This window comes from Erinaceus europaeus, chromosome 14, assembly GCF_950295315.1.
Source record: "Erinaceus europaeus chromosome 14, mEriEur2.1, whole genome shotgun sequence".
Classification (NCBI taxonomy): Eukaryota; Metazoa; Chordata; class Mammalia; order Eulipotyphla; family Erinaceidae; genus Erinaceus; species Erinaceus europaeus.
This window is the reverse complement of record NC_080175.1, coordinates 78,346,259-78,369,271: the sequence shown is the minus strand read 5'-3', so window position 1 is coordinate 78,369,271 and position 23,013 is coordinate 78,346,259. Positions and strand designations below refer to the sequence as shown.

The following is a 23,013-nucleotide window of genomic DNA, read 5'->3' as shown; positions in this document are numbered from 1 at the left end:
AGTAACAGGGAGAGGGAGAGAGAGAGAGAGAGAGAGAGAGACTGACTCTACATCCATAGAATGTCCCTTTGATGTCCATGGTGTTCCCATGTAGTGTCAGGACTGGAACTTAAGGCCTCATTCATATTAAGATGAGGTGAGCTATCTCCCAGTCCCCTGAATCTGATTTTTAAAATTAAATAGCTAAACAAAGATTCATGCACATGGTAGAAAATATTTCCAATACTGTGTAATATGTTACATTCCCCAGTCTTACCTCCAATGTAACCGTTGCATGGTGTACATCCTTCTATTTTCTGTGTATATAGAAACATTTATATGTATTCATTCATACAGAATCAAATCTTATATAATATTATATGTTAATATTGTAGTCATAGATCAACCTTATTTTTTTATTGTGCAAAATGATTCCATGATATTAACGTGACATTAATTCATGTAAGCTACTTCATATTGATGACACTTGGAGTCTTTTTATTTTTAAAAGGAATTAGCCACATTTCACAGAATTCTGAACCTCAGTTGAGATGCATGGCAAATGGAAATAGTTATCCAAACTGAATTATAAATGATATATTAACAAATAATAATGTCAACAGACCATTCTTATATTGCACTTAGCATGTGCCAGATTCTAGGCATTTTCGTTATACTAAGTGATCTTGTCTTCCTAACTGAGTTCTAGTCTTCACAGCAGCCCCACTGGTAGGTACTATTCCCATGTTGTAGGTGAGGATATTGAGCAACAGAGTAGTCATGTGACTTGCCTAAGGTTTCCCAGCTGAGAAACAGGACAGTTGGCATTTGAACTCAGGCAGTTTGACTCTAGAATTCTTACTCTAAGCCACTGAATTAAACTACTTCTCCAAGGTACAGATATAGCAAGTACAGATTTCTAAATTTTGCTTTCTAGGGTTTTATCCACATTTCTGTTGCTTAAAGTGATGATGTTAAGTGCATCACCACCCGGCCTCCATGCTTAAACTAAGAAGCTAGCTATAAAAGCTTCCTATCTTGTAGATATTTTTGGTAAGTTAACTGACTTTGTAAAGAATGATACATTTGGGAACTATAACCAGAGAGGGACTTTGAAGGTAATAGACTGAAGCTTCAAGCCCTTCCCTTACATGGACCTCTTTCAAGAGCCTGTGTCTTAGGAAGGTCCCCAGATTTTTCTTATTTCAAGCACTAAAGAACCTAGAACTGTCCCTGAATATCACATGATAAATTAAGTTAATTTAGAGGTTGATGGCAGAAAAAGAAGTTCACTCTCAAAACAGGCCATTCGAGTAGGAGAGTACAGGATATGCCACCAACTGATGGGAAGTAGGAAATAGACGGGGGCGGGGGGTGGGGGGAGCTGGCAGATAAACTGATGACTGACAATTTTTTTAAACCAGAGCACTGCTCAGCTCTAGCTTATGGTGGTGCTGAGGGTTAAACCTGGGACCTTTGGTGCCTCAGGCATGAAAGCGCTTTTGCATAACCATCTAGCTGTCTCCCCAGCCCGCTTTCATATCTTTAAAAGAAGGAAAGGACCTAAGCTGGGGGTGAGAATGTTTTTGCAGACAGCTATCAGCGGAAAATGAGAAAGTGTACCCATGTGTTAACAATTTTACTATAAATCATTAGCCTCGCAATAAAACAATTAAAAAATTAATTGTACAAATAAAAAGAAAGGTTGACTGTTTATATTAGCACTGCAGTGTTCGAATTGTGAAGACTAGGTATTTCAGAGACTGTAATTCAATGCCTACAGTGTAAAGTACTTCCATGTGAAACTAACTATTTATTACCTGGTGCTGTAGCTGACTCTTCTTCTGGTATCTGAGAAGTTCTGGGAAACCAGGGGCCCAGGGCTGGATGTCTTTATAGTCCCCCTATAGATCACCTTGCACACTACTTTCTTCATGATTGATATCAACAATATTTTTTGAAATACAGAGATAATGTGAATACGCCCACAACCTAGCATATACAGGAAATAGAAAGCAAAGTGACTTGCAATTTCATTTTCTGGTGAACAATATTTCCATTCTGTATTTTCTAGTAATCTTTTGAAATCATGACAATCATACTATATATACTGTTTCATGTGGTTACTAGTTATCAAATTAACAAAAGTATCTGAAGATTGGCGAGATGGTCCCAGTTATTACCTGATGAAAGTAGACATCAAGATATCTGAAAAATCTGATCAAGAATACTTAAAGGCAGGGCTATTAAGTAATCTCAAAGTATGTTAACATAGAGGCTCAGAAAAAGAACAGATCTCTGCTTCATTTCATATTCAGTATACATTCTCCCTGTATTAAAAAAGCAAAATCTTGAGGATGCACAGAAAATAGCAAGGCATTCCTGATAGAATGCAGTTGCATCTGTCAGTCTAGCCAGACCCCAGTAGTGGCTGGTTAGAACAGCTAGGATTTCATACACCTCATACTTCTCAGTCATGGGCTCCAAAAACTGGGTTAGATAAAGCAGCACAGGAAAAAAAAAAAAAAAAAAAAGGACAACAGGAAAAATAACATAACTTGATGACTACTGAGACCTTCTGAGCTTTCCCTACAAGCAGACAATTGAAAAATGTTCTGCAACCTCTGAGCACTCTGAATCACAATGACTGTGTGCTGCTGACACGGCCCCCCCTGCTTCTTTCAGAACCTCTGGTGTCACTGCTGTAGCGTCACCCTGGAGCGGCTAGAAGTTAAGGGACGGTGGAACAGTAGGATTTTATTCAAATTTGGAAAATAGGTCAGCTCTAACATAAAGAGATGACAAATGATCACTCACATTTGAGAAGCAAGTAAAAAATCAAGGCAAAAGGATTGTCAGTGGCTTTTTAAATTTTATTTATTTATTGGTAGAGGCAGAGAAATTAAGAGGGGAGAGGGGGAAAGAGAGAGACCTGCAGCACTGCTTCACTGTTCATGAAGCTCCTCCCCTGAACTTGAACCAGGAGTCCTTGAACATGGCAACATGTGTATTCAACTGGGTGTGCCACATCCCAGTCCCAATCAGTGACAGAGAGTGGAAATCACAGGGCAAACCACCTCTCCACAACTGGACAGCATCTGGACCCAGACAGTCATGACTGAGATCTACTTGAGCCATTAACTGATCAAACACCTCAGAGGGAATTTTAACAAATGACTGGAGGCTGAACATGAAGTATGGCAGTCAGAAACACTGTGGGGCTCAGTGTTTAGAGGACAAATAGACTTTCATATACTTTACCTCTAGAAACCTCAAGAGATTCTCACAGTAAAAGCTCTAGGAAAAAAAAAATCATCAAATTTTAGGGCAGAAAAAGAAGAGTAACCATTTGAAATAAACTCAGAACAGTGTGTTCTTTTGAACAGTACCTCAAGGGAAACTTTGCTAAGACCCTTTCCTTTGGGGGGATGAGCAGTTAACCCTCTCTAAATCTCTTAGCCCTCTGTTTTATTTAATAAGAAGAAAAACAACAAACAAACAAACACTAAGAAGCACTCTAGCCCTAGGACACAGGCCCATGAGCAGACAGATATAATCACAAGAATATAGTCTCCCACGCCTACTATTTTATCACAGAACCCCAGGGTAGTACTGGTAGACTGAAACTAAAAGTGCTATAAGACACTGACTTTATTTAAGAAGGGTTTTTAAGGAGAACCCAGAGACAGTTAGAGTAAAACAAAAGAAGAACACTGGGGGAAACTGAATTTTCTTGTGCCTTTAATTACTGCAAATGTAAAACACAGTGTTAACCTCCTTGTCAAACCTCTCACTAAAGGTCTGTTCAGTTCCTATTATGTGATATCTGACATATAAGCTTTTTTTTAATTATAAGACATATCAAAGACGAGGAAAAAATCTGAAGAGGTAAAGCAAGTATTCAACCTCGACATGGCACATAGTCTGAGAATTATTAAATAGTTAATTTAAAGTAGCTGATTAATTTGTCAAGTGCACTGTGAACCCTTGCGAGGAAAGATGGGCAGTATAAACAGAGAGGTGGCAACTCAAAGGTAGCAGGCAAATAAGCAAAATGCCAGCAATGAAAAGCATTGTAAATGAAGCTTGCAGTGGATGGACTGGACAAAGCCAAGGAAGGAATCTGTGACCTTGAGACTTTCCAAACTAAATTGCAAATGAAATAAAGACAAAAACAAAACAGTGCCCAAGAACAGTAGAACAATTTTTAAGAGACAGAACATGTTTGTTTTTTTTTTTTTAACACTACAAGAAAAGAGAAAGGAGTAGTGAGATATTTAAAGTAATAATGGACAACAGTTTTCCATTTTAATGACAGACACCGAACCACAGAACCAGGGAGCTCCAAGGAAACCAAGTAGCGTAAATATGAAAAAAAAATTAATTATGTAACTGTAGGAAACCAAAGACAAATAGAAAATTTTTGAGGGGGTGGGGGTCAGTGAGGGAAAAATCACTTTATCTATTGAGAAACAAAAACAGAATTTCTTCAGGAGAAACATGATATAGGTTAGAAACTTGATCAGCATAATGAAAGGACAAACACTGAAGAGGGAAAATGAAGAAATAAAACTTTCTGGGGCTGGTGGAACACTCACTTGTATGGTGAGCTGCACTGCCATGAGCATGACCTGGGTTTGAGCCCAACCCCCACTGCGATGAAGAAAGCTTTGGTGCTGTGGTTTCTTTCTCTCTCTCTCCCCCACCCCATCTCTAACTTTAAAAAAGAAATTATTCCCTTTTGTTGCCCTTGTTGTTTATAGTTGTAGTTATTATTGTTGTTGTTGATGTCGTTGTTGGAAAGGACAGAGAGAAATGGAGAGAGGAGGGGAAGACAGAGAGGGGAAGAGAAAGATAGACACCTGCAGACCTGCTTCACCACTTGTGAAGTGACTCCCCTGCAGGTTGGAGAGTCAGGGGCTTGAACCAGGATCCTTATGCCCATCCTTTCGCTTTGCGCCACCTGCACTTAACCCGCTGTTGCTATCGCCCGACTCCCAAAGGGAATAAATAAATAAATAAATATGAAAAAAATAAATTATAATAGTCTCCCCCCTTTTTTGTCATTTGTGTGGAGAAAGAAAAACTATTTATAGTTAAGAGTATTAAAGTGAAGTAAATCCACAATGACAGAATACTAGTTTTCTTATTCTTTTTTAAATGTCTTTATTTTATTCTATTTTAATTTTTTATTATTATCTTTATTAATTGGATAGAGAAAGCCAGAAATCAAGAGAGTAAGAGGAGGTAGAGAGGGAGAGAGGCAGAGAGACAGCTGCAACACTGCTTCACCACTCGCAGAGCTTTTTCCCTGCAAGTGGGGACAGGGGCCTTGAACCTGAATCCTTGCACCTTATAACGTATGAGCTCAACCAGTTGCACCACCACTCAGCCCCTAGTTTCTTACTCTTAACTGACCTAATAGATAATCATTTGTTCAAAATGCTAACTGAGAGAATTTGGTGACATTGGTGATGGCATTTTATGGATATGTAAAAAGAGAAGAAAACGCAAGGACTGGCGTGTGGACCCGGGTTCAAGCTCCTGGCTCCCCACCTGCTGGGGAGTCGCTTCACAGGTAGTGAAGCAGGTCTAAAGGTCCGCAGGTCTGCAGGTATCTTTCTCTCCCTCTCTCTGTCTTCCCTTCCTCTCTCAGTTTCTCTCTGTCCTATCCAACAACAACGACATCAACAACAACAATAACTACAACAATAAAATAAAATAAAATAAAAAACACGGAAATGTCAAGTAGGGCTAAGAAATCCAAGTGGAAGAGACGGACTTCATTCTTTTGTCAAGAGATGCTGGTAGATTAAGAGAGAACATCCTTTCTCTCAAGTGTTTTATTTATTTAAGAAAACAAGGCAAAGAAATGAGCCACTATATTGAAACAGATTCATAAGACTTTCTGTGCTTTTAATTTATCCTAGGTTTGGTAGGTATTATTTACAAAGTCAAAAGGAACAGCATTTGCTGATCAGTCGTTTCTGTATCATGGTGGTGACTACGCCATTTATATCAAAATAAATCCACTGAGAAGTATAATCTATGCTTGTCTTATTTTCATAATGACTATGCGCATCATCTATTCTTAATAAGATTTCCATGATTTTACTCTTTTGTACTCACATTTAAAGTGCCTCTTTGGTTGTATAAGTTAATGCAAGTATATTCTTAAAATAAGTTAGCCATATTAATTCTTCTTTACTTTTGCATGAGTACATTTTTTGGTCTTCCATAATTTATAACCTTACTCTTAAGAGTTGACTTTTTTTTTGTTAGTTTTATTTACTTATTTTGGATAGAGACAGAAATTGAGAGGAGGGGAGAGAGAGAGAGACACTGCAGCACTGTTTCACTGTTCATGAAGCTCCCCCCTCCACACACACACAGATGGGGACCGGGAGCTTGAACCCGGGTCCGTGCTCATTTTAACATGTACACACATGACTCCTTGATTTTTTTTTTTTAATCTTGTAACTGCAAAAAAACAAACAAACTTTCATTAGCTTTTTAGAGGATATATGGATTATGACTTTTAATATATGATGCTGACATACCCAGGTTCTTGTCTTTTCCTGGAGAATTTTGCACTTTTTATAACTTACACTACTCTGAGGTTATAACTGTGATTTCATGTTTTCTGTCTTATTTCTCAGCCATTTCACTTACATAATTTTTCTTTAATGTTCATCTTACAACTAGAAAAAAAGAACTTCATTGGAATTTTACAAGACTGGCTGCATCTCTGTTTCTAAATTCATAACTCATATCCTCTCTGCTGATGTAAAAGTATCACATCTTAAAATAAAACTAAAGGAACTCTGTTCACCTTGGCTTAGAACTTGGCTTACTGAATATGGCATTTGTAGCCCTTACCAAGTATGTTCACTTGTGTTCCTTTTTTAAAAAAAAACAAAAATTCATAATTTTAATGTGTTTATTGTTATTGTTGTGTGGGGTTTTTTTTGTTTTGTTTTGTTTTTTTTGGCCTCCAGGGTTATCTCTGGAGCTCAGTGCTTGCACTACCAATCCACTGCTCCTGGTGGCCATTTTTCCATTGTTGTTGTTGCTGTTGCTGTTGCTGTTGTTGTTGGATAGGACAGAGAAACTGTGAGAGGAAGGAAAGACAGAGAGGGGGAGAGATAGACACCTGCTTCACTGCTTGCGAAGCGACCTCCCTGGAGGTGGGGAGCCAGAGGCTTGACCCGGCATCCTTACATTGGTTCTTGTGCTTTGCTCTATGTGCGCTTAACCCAGTATGCTACCACCTGTCTCCCAATTATTTTTTATTTATAGAAACTGGGGGAGAGAGAAAGAGAGACACCGGCAGCCCTACTACACCAATCCTGAAACTCTCCCCCCAACAGGTGGGAACTGGGGACTTGATCCTGGGCATTTGTACATGGTAACATGGGCACTCAACCTGGTGCACCACCACCCGGCCCCTTGTGTTCACGTTTCCATAGGCATGTAGAGGTCCAGGTGTTTGGAGATCACCATGGCAATGCCGTGTACTTGTTTGAAAGAGACTGCAGTGTGCAGAGGAGACATCAGAAGATCATCGAGGAGGCCCCAGGGGTAAGGACCTTGTGAAGAGGTTTGTAAGCTTCTCTGTAATATAAACCTCTGACAATTATTTTTCCCCCATCAGAAATGTGTAAAGCTAGTACCTCCTCTAAAGTCCTAATGGACAACCACTCCCTATTAATAGGAAACACACAGACACACACCTCACACAGTGTGGGCAGTGGGAAGAAGGTTATGATCATCCTGGCTGTCATATAGAGGATACGTAGTGACAGGGCCATGTTCCCATTGGATGGGAGCTAGGAAGGTCTGCTCTGACCCAGGTTTCTGACTATGGAGTACTTGCAGGCCAATTTTAAATTCTGTTGAGGAATGGAATGACTTGGTGAGTTGAATATGATTTTTTTATAAAGACGATTCTTCTCATTCTTGTTGCGGGTGATTTTGGAATACTTACTCACCTTCCTGCTTTAGAGGTTAGATTGTGGGGAAGGAGTGAGACTTGCTTTTCCTGGGCAGCTTTTGCCACCTCAGAGTTAATTGTTTACACCTCTGGGAACCTACCTCTTTTGTGACTGCTAGGGCTCCATGGACCGCCTAGGGCAAACTCTCTTTCACCGGAGCCCCTCTCCATCCACTTCTAATGAAGCTTCCCCTGTGTATAGTGCTCCCTTCTGGTTTCACAGGTTCACACCTGTTCCTCAGCCATGGCATAGTGTGCATGCTACCTGGCTAATTATCTCCCAGCCTTAAGATTACCTCTACTGGTTTAAGGTGTGGTGCGGGTCAAAGCCTTCCCCTAGGCTTACCTATTCCGGGATTGCAGCCTGTTTATTGCTCTAGATTTCTTCCTCAGCCAAAGCTATATATATGTTTGTTTGTTTACCATGTATTTCTAAAAGATCATAAATCTGAGGTTTTCTGGTTAGTTGGTGTTCAAATTTTAATTTCTATTGCAGATCATGGCATTTGAAGTAAATATCAACAACCATTTCACTTAACTGTGAAGAAGTTAGTGTTTAAATAGCTGTCTATAGAGCACTGATTTTTTCATAAGTTTGCCTACCTTATAAATTACTACTACTGCTACTACTACTATTACTGTTACTGCTGTTGCTGTTATTTTGCCACCAGGGTTATCACTGGGGCTTGGTGTTTGCAGGACAATTCCAGTGCTCCTGGTGGACTTTTTTTTCCCTCTCTTTTCTTTTTATTTATTTATTTATTTTCCCTTTTGTTGCCCTTGTTGTTTAATACTGTTGTGGTTATTGATGTCATTGTTGTTGGATAGGACAGAGAGAAATGGAGAGAGGAGGGAAAGACAGAGGGGGGAGAGAAAGATGCAGACCTGCTTCACCACTTGTGAAGCGACTCCCCTGTAGGTGGGGAATTGGGGGCTCGAACCGGATCCTTCCACCAGTCCTTGTGCTTTGTGCCCTTCTTTCTTATAGAGACAGAGTGAAATGAAGGAGAGGGAAGGAGAGGGAGAAAGAGAAATGACTGCAGCACTGCTCCATCCCTTAGGAAGCTGCCCTTCCTCCCTACAAGTGGGGATCGTGGGTGTGAATCCAGGTCTTAACACATGGTACCATGTGTGCCCTACCAGGTATACCTCCTTGGGCACCGATTTTTATGATTGATTTGATAATGGTTCCTAAAATTTTAAGATTACAAGGATATAGTTTCACACTGCACCTGCCACCAAGGTTCTGTGCCCCCACCCCATAATCACCATAGTTCTCACAAACACTGAGAGATTGCTTGGTTACTTTCTTTTTCCAAGTTTGTGTATTTTTATGATCTGTTCCACATATGAGTTAAACCATCTGGTACTTGCCTACTTTAAAAAAAAAAAAATACACTAAAGTAAAAGACTCTGGGGTAGGGGGGAGGGCTCAGGTCCTAGAATATGATGGCAGAGGACCCAGTGGGAGTTGTATTGTTATGTGGAAAACTAGGAAATGGTATGCATGTACAGAACTATTGTATTTATTGTCAACTGTAAAAAATTAATCCCCGAGTAGAAAAAGTTGCTCTTTCACATATCATTATTGTGAAAATTAGCTATAAAAATGGAAGATATGGGAGTCGGGCGGTAGCGCAGTGGGTTAAGCGTAGGTGGCGCAAAGCGCAAGGACCAGCATAAGGATCCCGGTTTGAGCCCCTGGCTCCCCACCTGCAGGGGAGTCGCTTCACAGGTGGTGAAGCAGTCTGCTGGTGTCTTTCTGTCCCCCATCTCTGTCTTCCCCTCCTCTCTCCATTTCTCTATGTCCTATTCAACAACAATGACATCAATAACAACAATAATAACTACAACAATAAAACAAGGGCAACAAAAAGGAATAAATAAATATTTTTTTAAAAATGGAAGCTATGTATGTAAACTTATACACATTAAACTACAGTATTATTTATCAATTCTATAGAGATGTACAAGATATATTACAAAATAGAAGAGCAAAAAAAATAATAATAAATAGGTATTCAGGGGGTGGTGCACTGGGTTAAGCACACATAGTTCTAAGTGCAAGAACCCATGAAAGAATCCTGGTTCGAGCCCCTAGCTTCCTACCTGTGTGTGGGGGGTGCTTCACAAGTGGTGAAACAGGTCTGCAGGTGTCTATCTTTCTCCCTTTCTATCTCCCCCTACTCTCTCAACTTCTCTTTGTCCTGTCCAATAAAATGGGGGGGGGGGAGTGCCCTCAGGAGCTGTGGATTCATAGTTCAGGCACCGAGCCCCAGTGATAAATAATAATAGGCAAATAATAATAGTAACAATAATAAATAAAAATAACCCTTTCCTGTTAACTTAGAATCTTTAAGATTTGTCATTATATCCAAGACCACCTACTACTAGGCACATGATCAGGTCATCAATTTAAAGCAAAATAAGGATTATTCAAGGCTTTTATATTGATGCATATAATTGTAAGTGAATATTCAGCATGTAGTCATGGAATGTGTTGTGCAGGTATAGGACAAAGGCTTGCCATTATTCTAGGTAATGTTTGCAGTGTAGAATTTACATACAGAAGCATTAAACTTTGATATAGTCACAGTTAAACTGTGGTACAGGGTAGTGTTACTTGCTAAGTGTACACCATTAGCTTTTGTCTTTATCTCTTCAGTGTGAGATTTAATACATAGAAGCATGATACTGCCTCTTAAGGAGAACTTCTAGAAGGGTGAGGTCCTAATGGAAATGTATTTTAATGTTTTTAATAGCCTGGCATTGAGCCTGAAGTAAGAAAAAAACTTGGAGAGGCTGCAGTCAGAGCTGCTAAGGCTGTAAATTATGTTGGAGCAGGTATGTTTAAGCTTTCTTCGTTTCATGCCGCTAAGTGTGACCCCTGAACTTCCATTCAGTATAGCCAAAGGCGAGTAGCTCGTTGGTTTAGGTCTTCTCTTCAATCCTTGGATTCAGTGCTACGGATTCCCTTTTGACACTGCTTTCAGTGAATTTCCAAAATTGTGACAAGTTGGATTTTTACGTTCACTTAATATTTCTTGAGATTTGGGGGCCATGTATCTAATAGTGCTATTTAATTTTGTAAGCATTTTGATATTGCTTTCAGGTTTCTTTTTTTTTAAATTTCTTTATTGGGGAATTAATGTTTTACATTCGACAGTAAATACAATAGTTTGTACATGCATAACATTTCCCAGGTCTCCATATAACAATACAACCCCCACTAGGCCCTCTGTCATCCTTCTTGGACCTGTATTCTCTCCCCCACCACCACCACCAACCCCAGAGTCTTTTACTTTGGTTGGTGCAACACGCCAATTCCAGTTCAGGTTCTACTTGTGTTTTCTCTTCTGATATTATTTTTCAACTTCTGTCTGAGAGTGAGATCATCCCATAGTCATCCTTCTGTTTCTGACTTATTTCACTTAACATGAATTTTCAAGGTCTATCCAAAATCGGCTGAAAACAGTGAAGCCACTGTTTTTTATAGCTGAGTAATATTCCATTGTGTATATATACCACAACTTGCTCAGCCACTCCTCTGTTGTTGGACACCTGGGTTGCTTATAAGTTTTGGCTATTACAGATTGTGCTGCTAAGAACATATGTGTACACAGATCTTTTTGAATGGATGTGTTGGGTTCCTTAGGATATATCCCCAGGAGAGGAATTGCAGGATCATAGGGTAGGTCCATTTCTAGCCTACTGAGAGTTCTCCAGACTGTTCTCCACAGAGGTTGGATCAATTGACATTCCCACCAGCAGTGCATGAGGGTTCCTTTGACCCCACACCCTCTCCAGCATTTGCTGCTGTTACCTTTTCTGATGTATGACATTCTCACAGGAGTGAAGTGGTATCTCATTGTTGTCTTGATTTGCATTTCTCTGACAATCAGAGACTTGGAGCATTTTTTCATGTGTTTCTCGGCCTTTTGGATCTCTTCTGTGGTGAATATTCTGTCCATGTCCTCCCCCCATTTTTGGATGGGGTTATTTTTTGTCTTGTTGTTGAGTTTGGCAAGCTCTTTATATATTTTGGTTATTAGCCTCTTGTCTGATGTATGGCATTTAAAGATCTTCTCCCATTCTGTGAGGGGTCTCTTGGTTTGGGTAGTGCTTTCTTTTGCTATGCAGAGGCTTTTTAATTTTATGTAGTCCCATAGGTTTATGCTTGCCTTAGTCTTCTTTGTAATTGGATTTGTTTCATTGAAGATGTAAAATGTATGCAGAAAAGTGTTCTGCCAATATTTTCCTCTAAGTATCTGATAATTTCTGGTCTAACATCCAAGTCCTTGATCCACTTGGAATTTACTTTTGTATTTGGTGAAATATAGTGATTCAGTTTCATTCTTCTGCATGTTTCAACCCATTGTTTCCAACACCATTTGTTGGAGTGACTCTGCTTTTCCCATTTAATAGTCTGGGCATGTTTGTCAAATTTACATGTCCATAGGTGTGGGGACTTACTTCCAGACTCTCAGTTCTGTTCCACTGGTCAGTGCGTCTATTCATGTTTCAGTATCAAGCAGTTTTGATGACAATAGCCCTAGAATACAATTTGAGATCTGGGAGTGTGATACCTCCGGTTCTGTTCTTTCTTCTCAAGATTGTTTTGGCAATTCTAGGTCTGCTTTTAGGTTTCTTAGTTAGTCAGTTTTTAGTTTAATTGTGGCTGAGAGTAGACATTATATGACTTGATTTAAAAGGTGGAGGATACAGCAGAATGGTTCTGCAAAGACTCCCTTTTCTTTTTTTTATATTTATTTATTTTCCCTTTCGTTGCCCTTGTTGTTTAACATTGTTGTGGTTATTGATGTTGTTGTTGTTGGATAGGAGAGAGAGAAATGGAGAGAGGAGGGGAAGACAGAGAGGGGGAGAGAAAGATAGACACCTGCAGACCTGCTTCACCATTTGTAAAGCGACTCCCCTGCAGGTGGGGAGCCAGGGGCTCGAACCAGGATCCTTATGCCAATCCTTGAGCTTTGCACCATGTGCACTTAACCTACTGCGCCACTGCCTGACTCCCATGATTTGATTTAAATTAGATAAATGATTTTTTTTTTGCTTTCATGAGACAGAGAAGACAGAGTACTGCTCAGCTCTAATATAAGTTGCTGTAGGGGATTGAACCTGGGACCTGTGGAGCCTTAGGAAGAGAAGTCTAATATGCTACTGCTATGCTATCTCTTAAGTCCTTCAGGTGCCTTTTGTCTCATTGGTTTTTGTTGTTTGTTTGTTTTGACCCTGAGTATGGTCTCTCTGATTGAATATTACAAAGCAGCCTGAAATTTTATAATCTGCTATTGTTGATTGAGGCAGACTGTTAGTGTCAGTTATATTTAGCGTTTTGATTATGGTCTTAAGTTAAACTATATCTTCACTTTTTTTTCTGCCTACTGGATTTATTCATTTCTGACAGAGAGGGGTCTTAATGTCTCTACCTCTGTTAGTGAATATTTTCCTTTACATTTCTTTTTTTTTCTCATGTATTTACATTCCAATATGTGCGTGTGCATTCCATTTTTTGTCTCTCTAAAGAAGTTATTTTGATATTTATTACAAAGGAAGGTAATAATTTCCCTCAGTCTTTGTTGAGAAAGTCTTTATTTGTACTTTACTTTTAGAAGATAATTTTGAAAAGTACAGCATTCTAGATTGATGATTTCAGCACTTTAGTTTGCTCTACTTTCATTGTGAGTGCATAATTTCTGAGGGCGAGTCAGATGTAATTCTTATCTTCCTCCCTTTATATATATAATAGGTCTTCCCTCATTTGAGTTTTCTCAGGATTCCTTTCCTTAGTTTTGATTGGACTGTCTGGCATTTGTCTTGCTTAGTGACTCCTTAGCTTCCTGAATCTGTATTTTAGTACCCAGCATTATCACAGAGATGTCCTTAATTCCTGCTGTTTCAAATATTACTTCGGCTCCAGTCTTCTCCTGGTATCGGTAGTCTGTTACACCTTTCCTGCTTATCCTACAGTTCTTGGATAGTCTGTTCTTTGTTCATCCCCCCAGGGTTTATGCTTTTTGCATTCAGCTTTAGGAATATCTGTTATGATAGCCTCAAGTTCAAAGATCTTTTTCCTTGTCCAGTTTACTGATGAGCTGAACAAAGATTTTCTTAATTTCTGTTACAGTAGTTTTGACAACTAGCACCTATTTGTATTCTGTTTTAGAAATTCTATCTCTCTACTTACATTATCCATCTGTTCTTACATGCTGTCTTTTCCCCAGTATGTCCTTTATCATATTTATAAAATTTTTTTTGAGTTCCTGGCCTGATGATTTCAACATTCCTTCCATAACTGAGTCTGGTTCTGATGCTTTTTCAGACTCTTCAAACTGTTACCTGCCCTTTTCATGCCCTGCCTTTCTTCTTGATATGCTGATAAAATACACTGGGCAGAAGGAACTGTGATAAATAAGTCTTTAGTAATGTAATGGAGGAGGGAACTAATCTTATGGTTAGGTCTAAGTCTTTTAGTAAATTGTGGCCCGGCATGAGAACTTCATCTGTGCTTTTCTGGTTTTGGTTTTGATTTATTTGCTTAGGTGGAACAGGATAGGTGGAGGGGACTGGAATTGGGTACCTCAGCTCCTCCCAGTTATGTTAAATTGAATCTGATAGCCCCATAGCTTAGACTCTGATAAAATAATTTTTATTTTTCTTTTTTAATTTTTATTTATAAAATGGAAATATTTGAGAAGACCATAGGATAAAAGGAGTACAATTCCCACCACCAGAGCTCCGTATCCCATCCCCTCCCCTGATAGCTTTCCTATTCTTTCACCCTCTGGAAGTATGGACCAAGGGACATTATGGGGTGCAGAAGGTGGAAGGTCTGGCTTATGTAATTGTTTCCCCACTGAACATGGGCGTTGACTGGTCGATCCATACTCCTAGCCTGTCTCTCTCTTTCCCTATTGAGAACAGAACTTTAGCATGCCATACATACTGGTAGAAACTTGAGGGTTTACTCAAATATTTATTGTGAAGACTTGATATATCTCCTGGAGCTAAAACTCTCCAAAAATGTGAGTATTGCCCACCTCCCAGCCCTGTGACTGTGTCCCATTTAGCTCCCAGCATTGTCTTTGCTGGGTCTCCAGTAACTCAACAATTACACTCCAGGTTTTCCTATCACAGGATGCTCTCTCCCGCAGAGGTGTTGCTTGCATGCTTCTGCCTGGTAAAGTGTGACCCTCTGTAGCTTCCTGTCTATCTCCTCCATTTATATAGTCATGATCTTACTGTTGTTTTGTGTGTGTGTGTTTGTTGGGTTTGGAGGTATTTGATTTTTTTTTTTTAATAGGGAATTGTTTAGATTTTATTTTTCCTTCTTTGTTAAACCAGAGTACTGCTCAGCTTTGGCTTATGGTCACGCTGCGGATTGTACCTGGGGCTCCTGGGGCCTCAGGAATTAATGTCTTTTTGCATGACCGTTATGCTGTCTCCCAGCCTGGTTTATTTGATTTTTTACTTGTCATCATGAATGATTGGTGACTGATAATCTCCTCAAATGCTGGAATTCTTTACTAACTTTTTAGCATCTACTAATGAGTGATGACACACAGTTTAAAATTATAGAAAACTATATTGAGTCTAAATAATAATAATAAATAATAATAATAATAAATCTAAAGCATGGAAAACTACATATGATACAATCTCATGTATATGATTTTTTTTGAAAAACATAATGACAGGAAGCAAACCAGTTATTGCTTTGAGCCAAGGCTCAGGGAAAGAACTGATCATTAGGAGAACAAGGGAACATTTGGATAATGGAAATAGACTATATTGTCATTGTGGTGTGGGTTATATAAAAGTATTCAGCTGCCAAGCTCAGCACACATATACTTTTTTTTCTTTATTGATAGAGGCAGTAAGAAATTGAAAGGGAAAGGGAAAATAAGAGAGACACCTGCAGCACTGTCTCACTGGTTATGAAGCTTCCCCCTGCAGGTAGGGACCAGGGTCTTGAACCTGGGTCCTTGCACACTGTAATTTGTGCACATTACTGGCTATGCCACTGCCTGGCCCCCATAGCACATATACACTTTAAATGGCTAAAATGTAATGTTACATGTACACCTTAATAAAAGTAGAGAAACTGTTATAGCGCTTCAAGAAATGCTAGATAAAACTAATATAAGCTTTAGCTGTGAAGCAATTTTTTAAAAATATATTTTCTTTATTTATTTGTATTATTGTTATTGATGCCGTTGTTGTTGGATAGGACAGAGAGAAATGGAGAGGGGAGGGGAAGACAGAGAGGGAGAGAGAAAAATAGACACCTGCAGACCTGCTTCACCGCTTGTGAAGCAACTCCCCTGCAGGTGGGGAGCCGGGGGCTCGAACCAGGATCCTAACGCCAGTCCTTGCGCTTTGCGCCATGTGCACTTAACCCGCTGAGCTACCGCCTGACTCCCCAAAGCAATCTTTTAATGAGTCACCAGTAAAGGGGCTTTGTAGGAACCTTCCAAAGGCCCATAATGAGGAAAAGAAAAAGTTGTATTCGTCTTCTCAGAATGGGATGGAATGCCACGGTGTGAAGGCCCAAGGGACCTTGGTTCACTAAGCTGTCACACATGTCTAGCTGTGCTCTTGCTTCTACGACAGATGGGACGGATTCAGGCTTAGGCTTGCCATTTCTTCAAAGCCCCAGATCTACTTTCTACTGTTAAAGTTTATGGGCTCTCTATTTCTGACGAAGAACCATCGGTTGCAAACTGTGGCTATGTTGCCTTCACAATAAACAAAGTTATTTAACCATTGACTCAATGCCTTACTGACAAGTAGTGCATAAATGGAGATTCTGATTTGCCACTGATTCTCTGTTGTCGGGACATGACCCCTGTATGTTATCTTGTAGGAACTGTGGAGTTTATTATGGACTCCAAGCACAATTTCTACTTCATGGAGATGAATACAAGGCTGCAAGTGGAACATCCTGTCACTGAGATGATCACAGGAACTGACTTGGTGGAGTGGCAACTCAGGGTGGGAACATTTTCTATTAAAATCAGTCTTGAGAGTATATTACCTTCATGCTTCTAAAAAGGTGTCAGTCTATACCAGGGCATGTTGTACCAGGGTTCCGTTCTTGGTGGTTGTGCTAAGGGCAGGAAAATGGGAGGTCAAAGCATGTGATGCTATGACAGTGTCTTCACTTTCTGGACTCAGACTCCTGATGTGTCCTTAACACCATCTCGCCTGAGACAGAGGGCAGCCAGTGGGTAAGCAGCTGCCTGTGAGGCTCATCTCACCACATTCTGCTGTGTCCACGACCGCATCGTTTGGGACCAGGCCACTATCAGATTTTAGGGGTCAGGCAGGTACTTTCCAAAATAGAATGAGCTAAGGTGGGACTAGGAATGAAGAGTCTTGGGGATGATTTCAACCAAGACAGTGGTCCAGTCAGCAAGAGCTGACATACAGACTTGCTGGCCCATGGAAGGACAGTCGAACCATTCAGAATACATGCTTAGAAAATGTTAAGCTGGGAGTCAGGTGGTAGTGCAGCGGGTTAAGCGCACGTGACACAAAGCGCAAGGACCGGTGCAAGGATGCCGGTTCGAGTCCCCAGCTCCCCACCTGCAGGGGAGTCGCTTCATAGGTGGTGAAGCAGGTCTGCAGGTGTCTTTTTCTTCCCCTCCTCTCTCCATTTCCCTCTGTCCTAACGACGACATCAATAACAACAACAGTCATAACTACAACAACAAGGGCAACAAAAGGGAAAAAATATTAAAAAATTTTAAAATATTAAAAGAAAGAAAACGTTAAGCTTTTAAAATGTTCGAGCATTGTACCGTGTATTACAAATAGAAGTCCACAACTGTCTCTTTGTTCTGAGTGCCTTCTGAAAGCACAGGCAGGTAACCTGAGTTCTGGGGCTCAGGCGGCGGCATACTCAGTTGATCACACGTGTTACAAAGTGGGAGGGCCCTGCGGGAAAGCTGTGCAAGTGATGAAGAAGGGCTGCTGGTCTCTCTGTGTCTCTCTCCCTTCCTCCACCTCCCCTCCCCTCCCCTCTTGACTTCTTTCTGTTTCTGTCCAATAAATAGTAATATATATATTTTAAAGAAATATATCTTTAAAAAATCAAAATAGCCAATAACATTAAAAAGGTATAAACTAGAGTTCCACAAAGCAAATTCCTTCAAATATTTTTTTAACTAAAAATAATCATTAACAGTATTGTAGGATAAGAGGGGTACAGTCCCACACAATTCCCACCACCAAGTTTCATGTCCCATCCCCTCCATTGGAAGCTTCCCTATTCTTTATCCCTCTGGGAGTATGGACCAAAATTTTTCCTGGGGTGCAGAAGGTGGAAGGTCTGGCTTCTGTAATTGCTTCTCTGTTGAACATGTTGGCAGGTCAATCCATGCCCCCAGCCTGTTTCTATCTTTCTCTAGTGGGGCAGGGCTCTGGGAGGTGAGGTTCCAGGATACATGGTGAGGTCGTCTGCTCAGAGAAGTCAGGATAGCATCATGGTAGCATCTGCAACTTGGTGGCTGAAAAGCAGTAAGATGGAAATAGGACAAAATGTTTAATAATAAGGAACCTAAAGGTCAGAATAGAGCAGATGAAGCTAAAGGTCTTGGTGTGGGAAGAAGAGAGGCAGTTCATTTTAGATAGGTTCCAGGGCCATGGTTCTCTCTTCAAATATTAACAGTAATAGTTTGGTCTTTATTTGTTTTCTTCACTGAAAAAAAATGGTATTACCTTAGTCTTCTTTTTTAATATGAAAAAGGTCTTGATATTTGTGGTGTGTGTGTGTGTGTGTGTGTGTGTGTGTGTGTGTGTGTGTGTGTGTGTGTGTGTGTTGGATCTTGAAAATCATGGAAGAAAAAAGGTTTCTAAGCATTAAGAGGGAGAAAGTTTTTGTATATAAGGGGAGTCAACACCGAGAAATTGTAAGAGCTCTGGGTTGGGAATACAGCTTAGTGCTAGATATGTGTAGGGCTTTGGGTTCAATTACTGGCATTTGGGGAGGTTCTGGAGCTCAGGGATACTGCTGGACTTGGACTTGATTTATAAAGTTCTGGGCACTTTGGATTTTCCATGTGGTAGACCAGGAGCTAAAGCCCCAAGACTTACCTCTAGAGTGAAAGGCTTCTTAAGATGAGGTTGCAGTGACATGAGCATCCTGGGCGCACGTGCAGATGATTAGCAGTGTCTGGGAGCTGATGGAAATGCCCAAGGTTCAGGGCTCAGACAGACAATATGTGGGCTTAGCGAACTTCAGTGGGAAATAAATGAGCAAGATAAGCCAAGTTGAAATGGGGCTGTAATAGCATCTTACAATATGAACATACAAAGCAAAATTTGAGCCTTTTATTAAAACATTAAATCCAATTTCATTATAAAAGATTAGAATCAAATGATAATATCAATAGCTAATACATACATGAAGCATCAAGATTAAGAAACATGCCAGGGGAGTTGGGCAGTAGCACAGCAGGTTAAGCGCACATGGCGCAAAGTGCAAGGACCGGCTTAAGGATCCCGGTTTGAGCCCCCGGCTTCCCACCTGCAGGGGAGTCACTTCACAGGCGGTGAAGCAGGTCTGCAGGTGTCTGTCTTTCTCTCCCCTTCTCTGTCTTCCCCTCCTCTCTCCATTTCTTTCTTTCCTATCTAACAATGACAATAATAATAACTACAACAATAAAACAACAAGGGCAACAAAAGAGAATAAATAAATATTTTAAAAAAATAAACATGCCTGGTATTCTAGACAGAGGAAGTGTTGAGACAGAATTTGAACCCAAGAAATACAACTGCAGCACCCATGGTTTGAGAAGCAAAGACATACAGATGTTCATTTTAATCCCTCTTCCTTCTAACTATGATGGTTCCCAATGTTACTTATTTACAAATTTAAAGAGATAAAGCCAGGGACCAGGTGCTGGCACACCTGGTTAAGCACACATATTACAGGTGCAAGGACCCAGGTTCAAGCCCCTGGTCCCCACCTTCAGGGGGAAAACTTCATGAGTGATGAAGCAGGGCTGCAGGTGTCTCTCTGTCTCTCTCCCCCTCTATCTCCCCCTCCCCTCTCAATTTCTCTCTGTTTCTGTCCAATAATAAATGAAAATATTTTTTAAAAGAGAGAGAGAAACCTGTCATGTGTGTCTTATCCTTACCTGTTTAATTCCAGGTGATGTTAAATTAGAGTTCTTTCCTCTGTGTCTTTTGCTTTTTCTCATCTGGGAGAAACATTTAAGGGTGGAATAAGGAGAGAGAGTGGCAATATGTCCTCCAATAGCCTTTTTCCAAATTATGCTAGTTGAAGGAAGAGGTTTGTTGTGTTGGCACATAATAGCCAATATAACAATGATAGTAATGTGGTGATCATCCCACTTGTAATCTGGTTTTTCATACATGAACCTAATAAAACTGAACAGTCATCTTGGTCCACTTTCTTCACTCATTTGGTGATGGAAATTACTAAGAAAAATGAAAAGAATGGCACACATTAGCCATCGCTGTGGATAGAGTTCTGTACACCAACTAAAAATTTACTATAAAGAAAGAAAAAAAGGAAGAAAGAAAGAAAGTTGATTTGGTAATGGGTAGTGGAGTGATAATGTATTAAATTAAAACTGAGAAAATCTTGCTAGTAAGAAATCCTTTTTTTTTTTTTTTTTGCCTCCAAGGTTATTACTGGGGCTCAGTGTTGGCACTATTAATCCACTGCTCTTGGCAGCCGTTTTTTTGTATTTCTTCTTCATTTTATTAGACAGGACATAGAGAAATTGAGAGAGGTCACGGAGATAGAGGGAGAAAGAAAGATAGATACTTGTAGACCTGCTTGTGAAGCATCCTCCTTGCAGGTGGGGAGCTGGGGGCTCAAACGGGGCTCGAACTGGGATCCTTGCACACATCCTTGTGCTTCGTACTATGTGCGCTAAACCTGGTGAGCCACCACCCGACCCCCCAGAAATTCTTTTTTTTTTAATTATTTTATTTTATTTTTTTTATTTAAGAAAGGATAAATTAACAAAACCATAGGGTAGGAGGGGTACAACTCCATACAATTCCCACAACCCAATCTCCATATCCCACCCCCTCCCCTGATAGCTTTCCCATTCTCCATCCCTCTGGGAGCATGGACCCAGGGTCATTGAGGGTTGCAGAAGGTAGAAGGTCTGGCTTCTGTAATTGCTTCCCTGCTGAACATGGGCGTTGACTGGTCGGTCCATACTCCCAGTCTGCCTCTCTCTTTCCCTAGTAGGGTGTGTCTCTGGGGAAGCTGAGCTCCAGAACACATTGGTGGGGTCTTCAGTCCAGGGAAAACTGGCCGGCATCCTGATGACATCTGGAACCCGGTGACTGAAAAGAGAGTTAACATACGAGGCCAAATTGTTGAGCAATCATGGACCCAATGCTTGGAATAGTGGAGAGGAAGTGTTAGGGGGGTACTCACTGCAAACTCTAGTGGACTTCTGCTTTCAGGTATATATTTTGCAGTAGTTTACGGATATGTGTGAACATATGCTCTCTCATAGAAACTGGTGTATATATAGGTTTTGGGACTTTGTTAGAAAGTGAGCCACCTGGGATGGAATTAGAGTATACTATGAAAGGAAAGGTCTCACCCAAGTAATGAAGCTGAAGGGTTGTCATTCCACACGTGAAGTCTCTGGACACAGTCTGAAGTGAAGCATGTTAAGGTGGCAATCGTTGCGTTGATTAGGTTGCGATCAGCAGATGCAACATTATTTGATATGGATTGAGAGAGGCATACGGGAAAGTGGGCCCTATCCAAGGGTTCCAGGACTGGGGGAAGTAGAGGCTCTATAGTGGAGATGTGAGGTTCCTGCTGTCTTAGGGTTCCAAAAGACAATCGATAGTTAATGTTATCATCACATTACTTGGTAATTGGGTTAACTTTGAAAAGTCCTTTTGTTATGGTTTGCTGTACAGTACCCAGTATCTTGTATATAGCTGTGCTATTGGATGCTTCTGATCTACTTGGTCTAGGCTTTTGAGAGAGTCCGCATATCAAATACACAGCCTATATATTAAAAAGACTAAGTCTGTGTTTTAAAAAACTTCGAGACATACAATTTTCCCCTCTCATATTAATTAACTAGTGATTTATATGACTACATTTTACTAAGAGTGTACATAAACACCATTCCTACCACCGAAAGACTGTGACCCATCCCTCCCACCCACTCCCACCCCCCACTGGCCCAGAAAGCTGCATGTCTACCCCTCACCACAGGGTTTTTACTTTGGTGCCCTACTTACAATTTGGTCAGGTCCTGCTTTTAGTTTCCCTTTCAGATCTTCTTACTCAACGTCTGTTGATGAGTGGGATCATCCCATACTCATCTTTATCTTTCTGACTTAGCTCACTTAACATAATTCCTTCTACCTCTGTCCAAGATGGGTCAGAGAAGGTGGGTTCATTGTTCTTGACAGCTGCATAGTATTCCATTGTGTATATATACCACAGCTTTCTCAGCCACTCATCTGTTGTTGGGCACCTGGGTTGCTTCCAGGTTATAGCTATTATGAATTGTGCTGCTATGAACATAGGAGTACACACCTCCTTTTGGTTGGGTGTTATGGAGTCCTTGGGGTATAAGCCCAGGAGAGGAATTACTGGATCATATGGAAGGTCCATGTCTAGCCTTCTGAGAGTTTTCCAGACTGCTCTCCATAGAGGCTGTACCAATTTACATTCCCACCAGCAATGCAAAAGGGTTCCTCTTTCCCCACAGCCTCTCCAGCATTTGTTGCTGCTGTCCTTTTTGATGGATGCCATTCTTACAGGAGTGAGGTGGTATCTTAGTGTTGTCTTAATTTGCATTTCTCTGACAATCAGTGACCTAGAGCAGTTTTTCATGTGTTTGTTAGCCTTTTGGATCTCCTCTGAGGTGAATGTTTTGTTCATATCCTCTGCCCATTTTTGGATGGGGTTATTTGCTTTTTTGGTGCTAAGTTTGCTGAGCTCTTAATATATTTTGGTGATTAGTTTCTTGTCTGATGTATGGCATGTGAAGATCTTCTCC

General features: G+C 40.4%; 1 protein-coding gene across 1 annotated transcript in view; it reads left to right on the top strand.

The window, feature by feature from the left end:
• Positions 1–23,013, top strand: part of MCCC1 (methylcrotonyl-CoA carboxylase subunit 1) — a 63,474-nt gene that overhangs the window by 10,951 nt on the left and 29,510 nt on the right. The window contains exons 8-10 of the mRNA XM_007534040.3: positions 7,449–7,560; positions 10,735–10,816; positions 16,857–16,984. Of these exons, the coding sequence (XP_007534102.1) occupies positions 7,449–7,560; positions 10,735–10,816; positions 16,857–16,984 (322 nt within the window). The remainder of the gene's footprint in view (positions 1–7,448; positions 7,561–10,734; positions 10,817–16,856; positions 16,985–23,013) is intronic.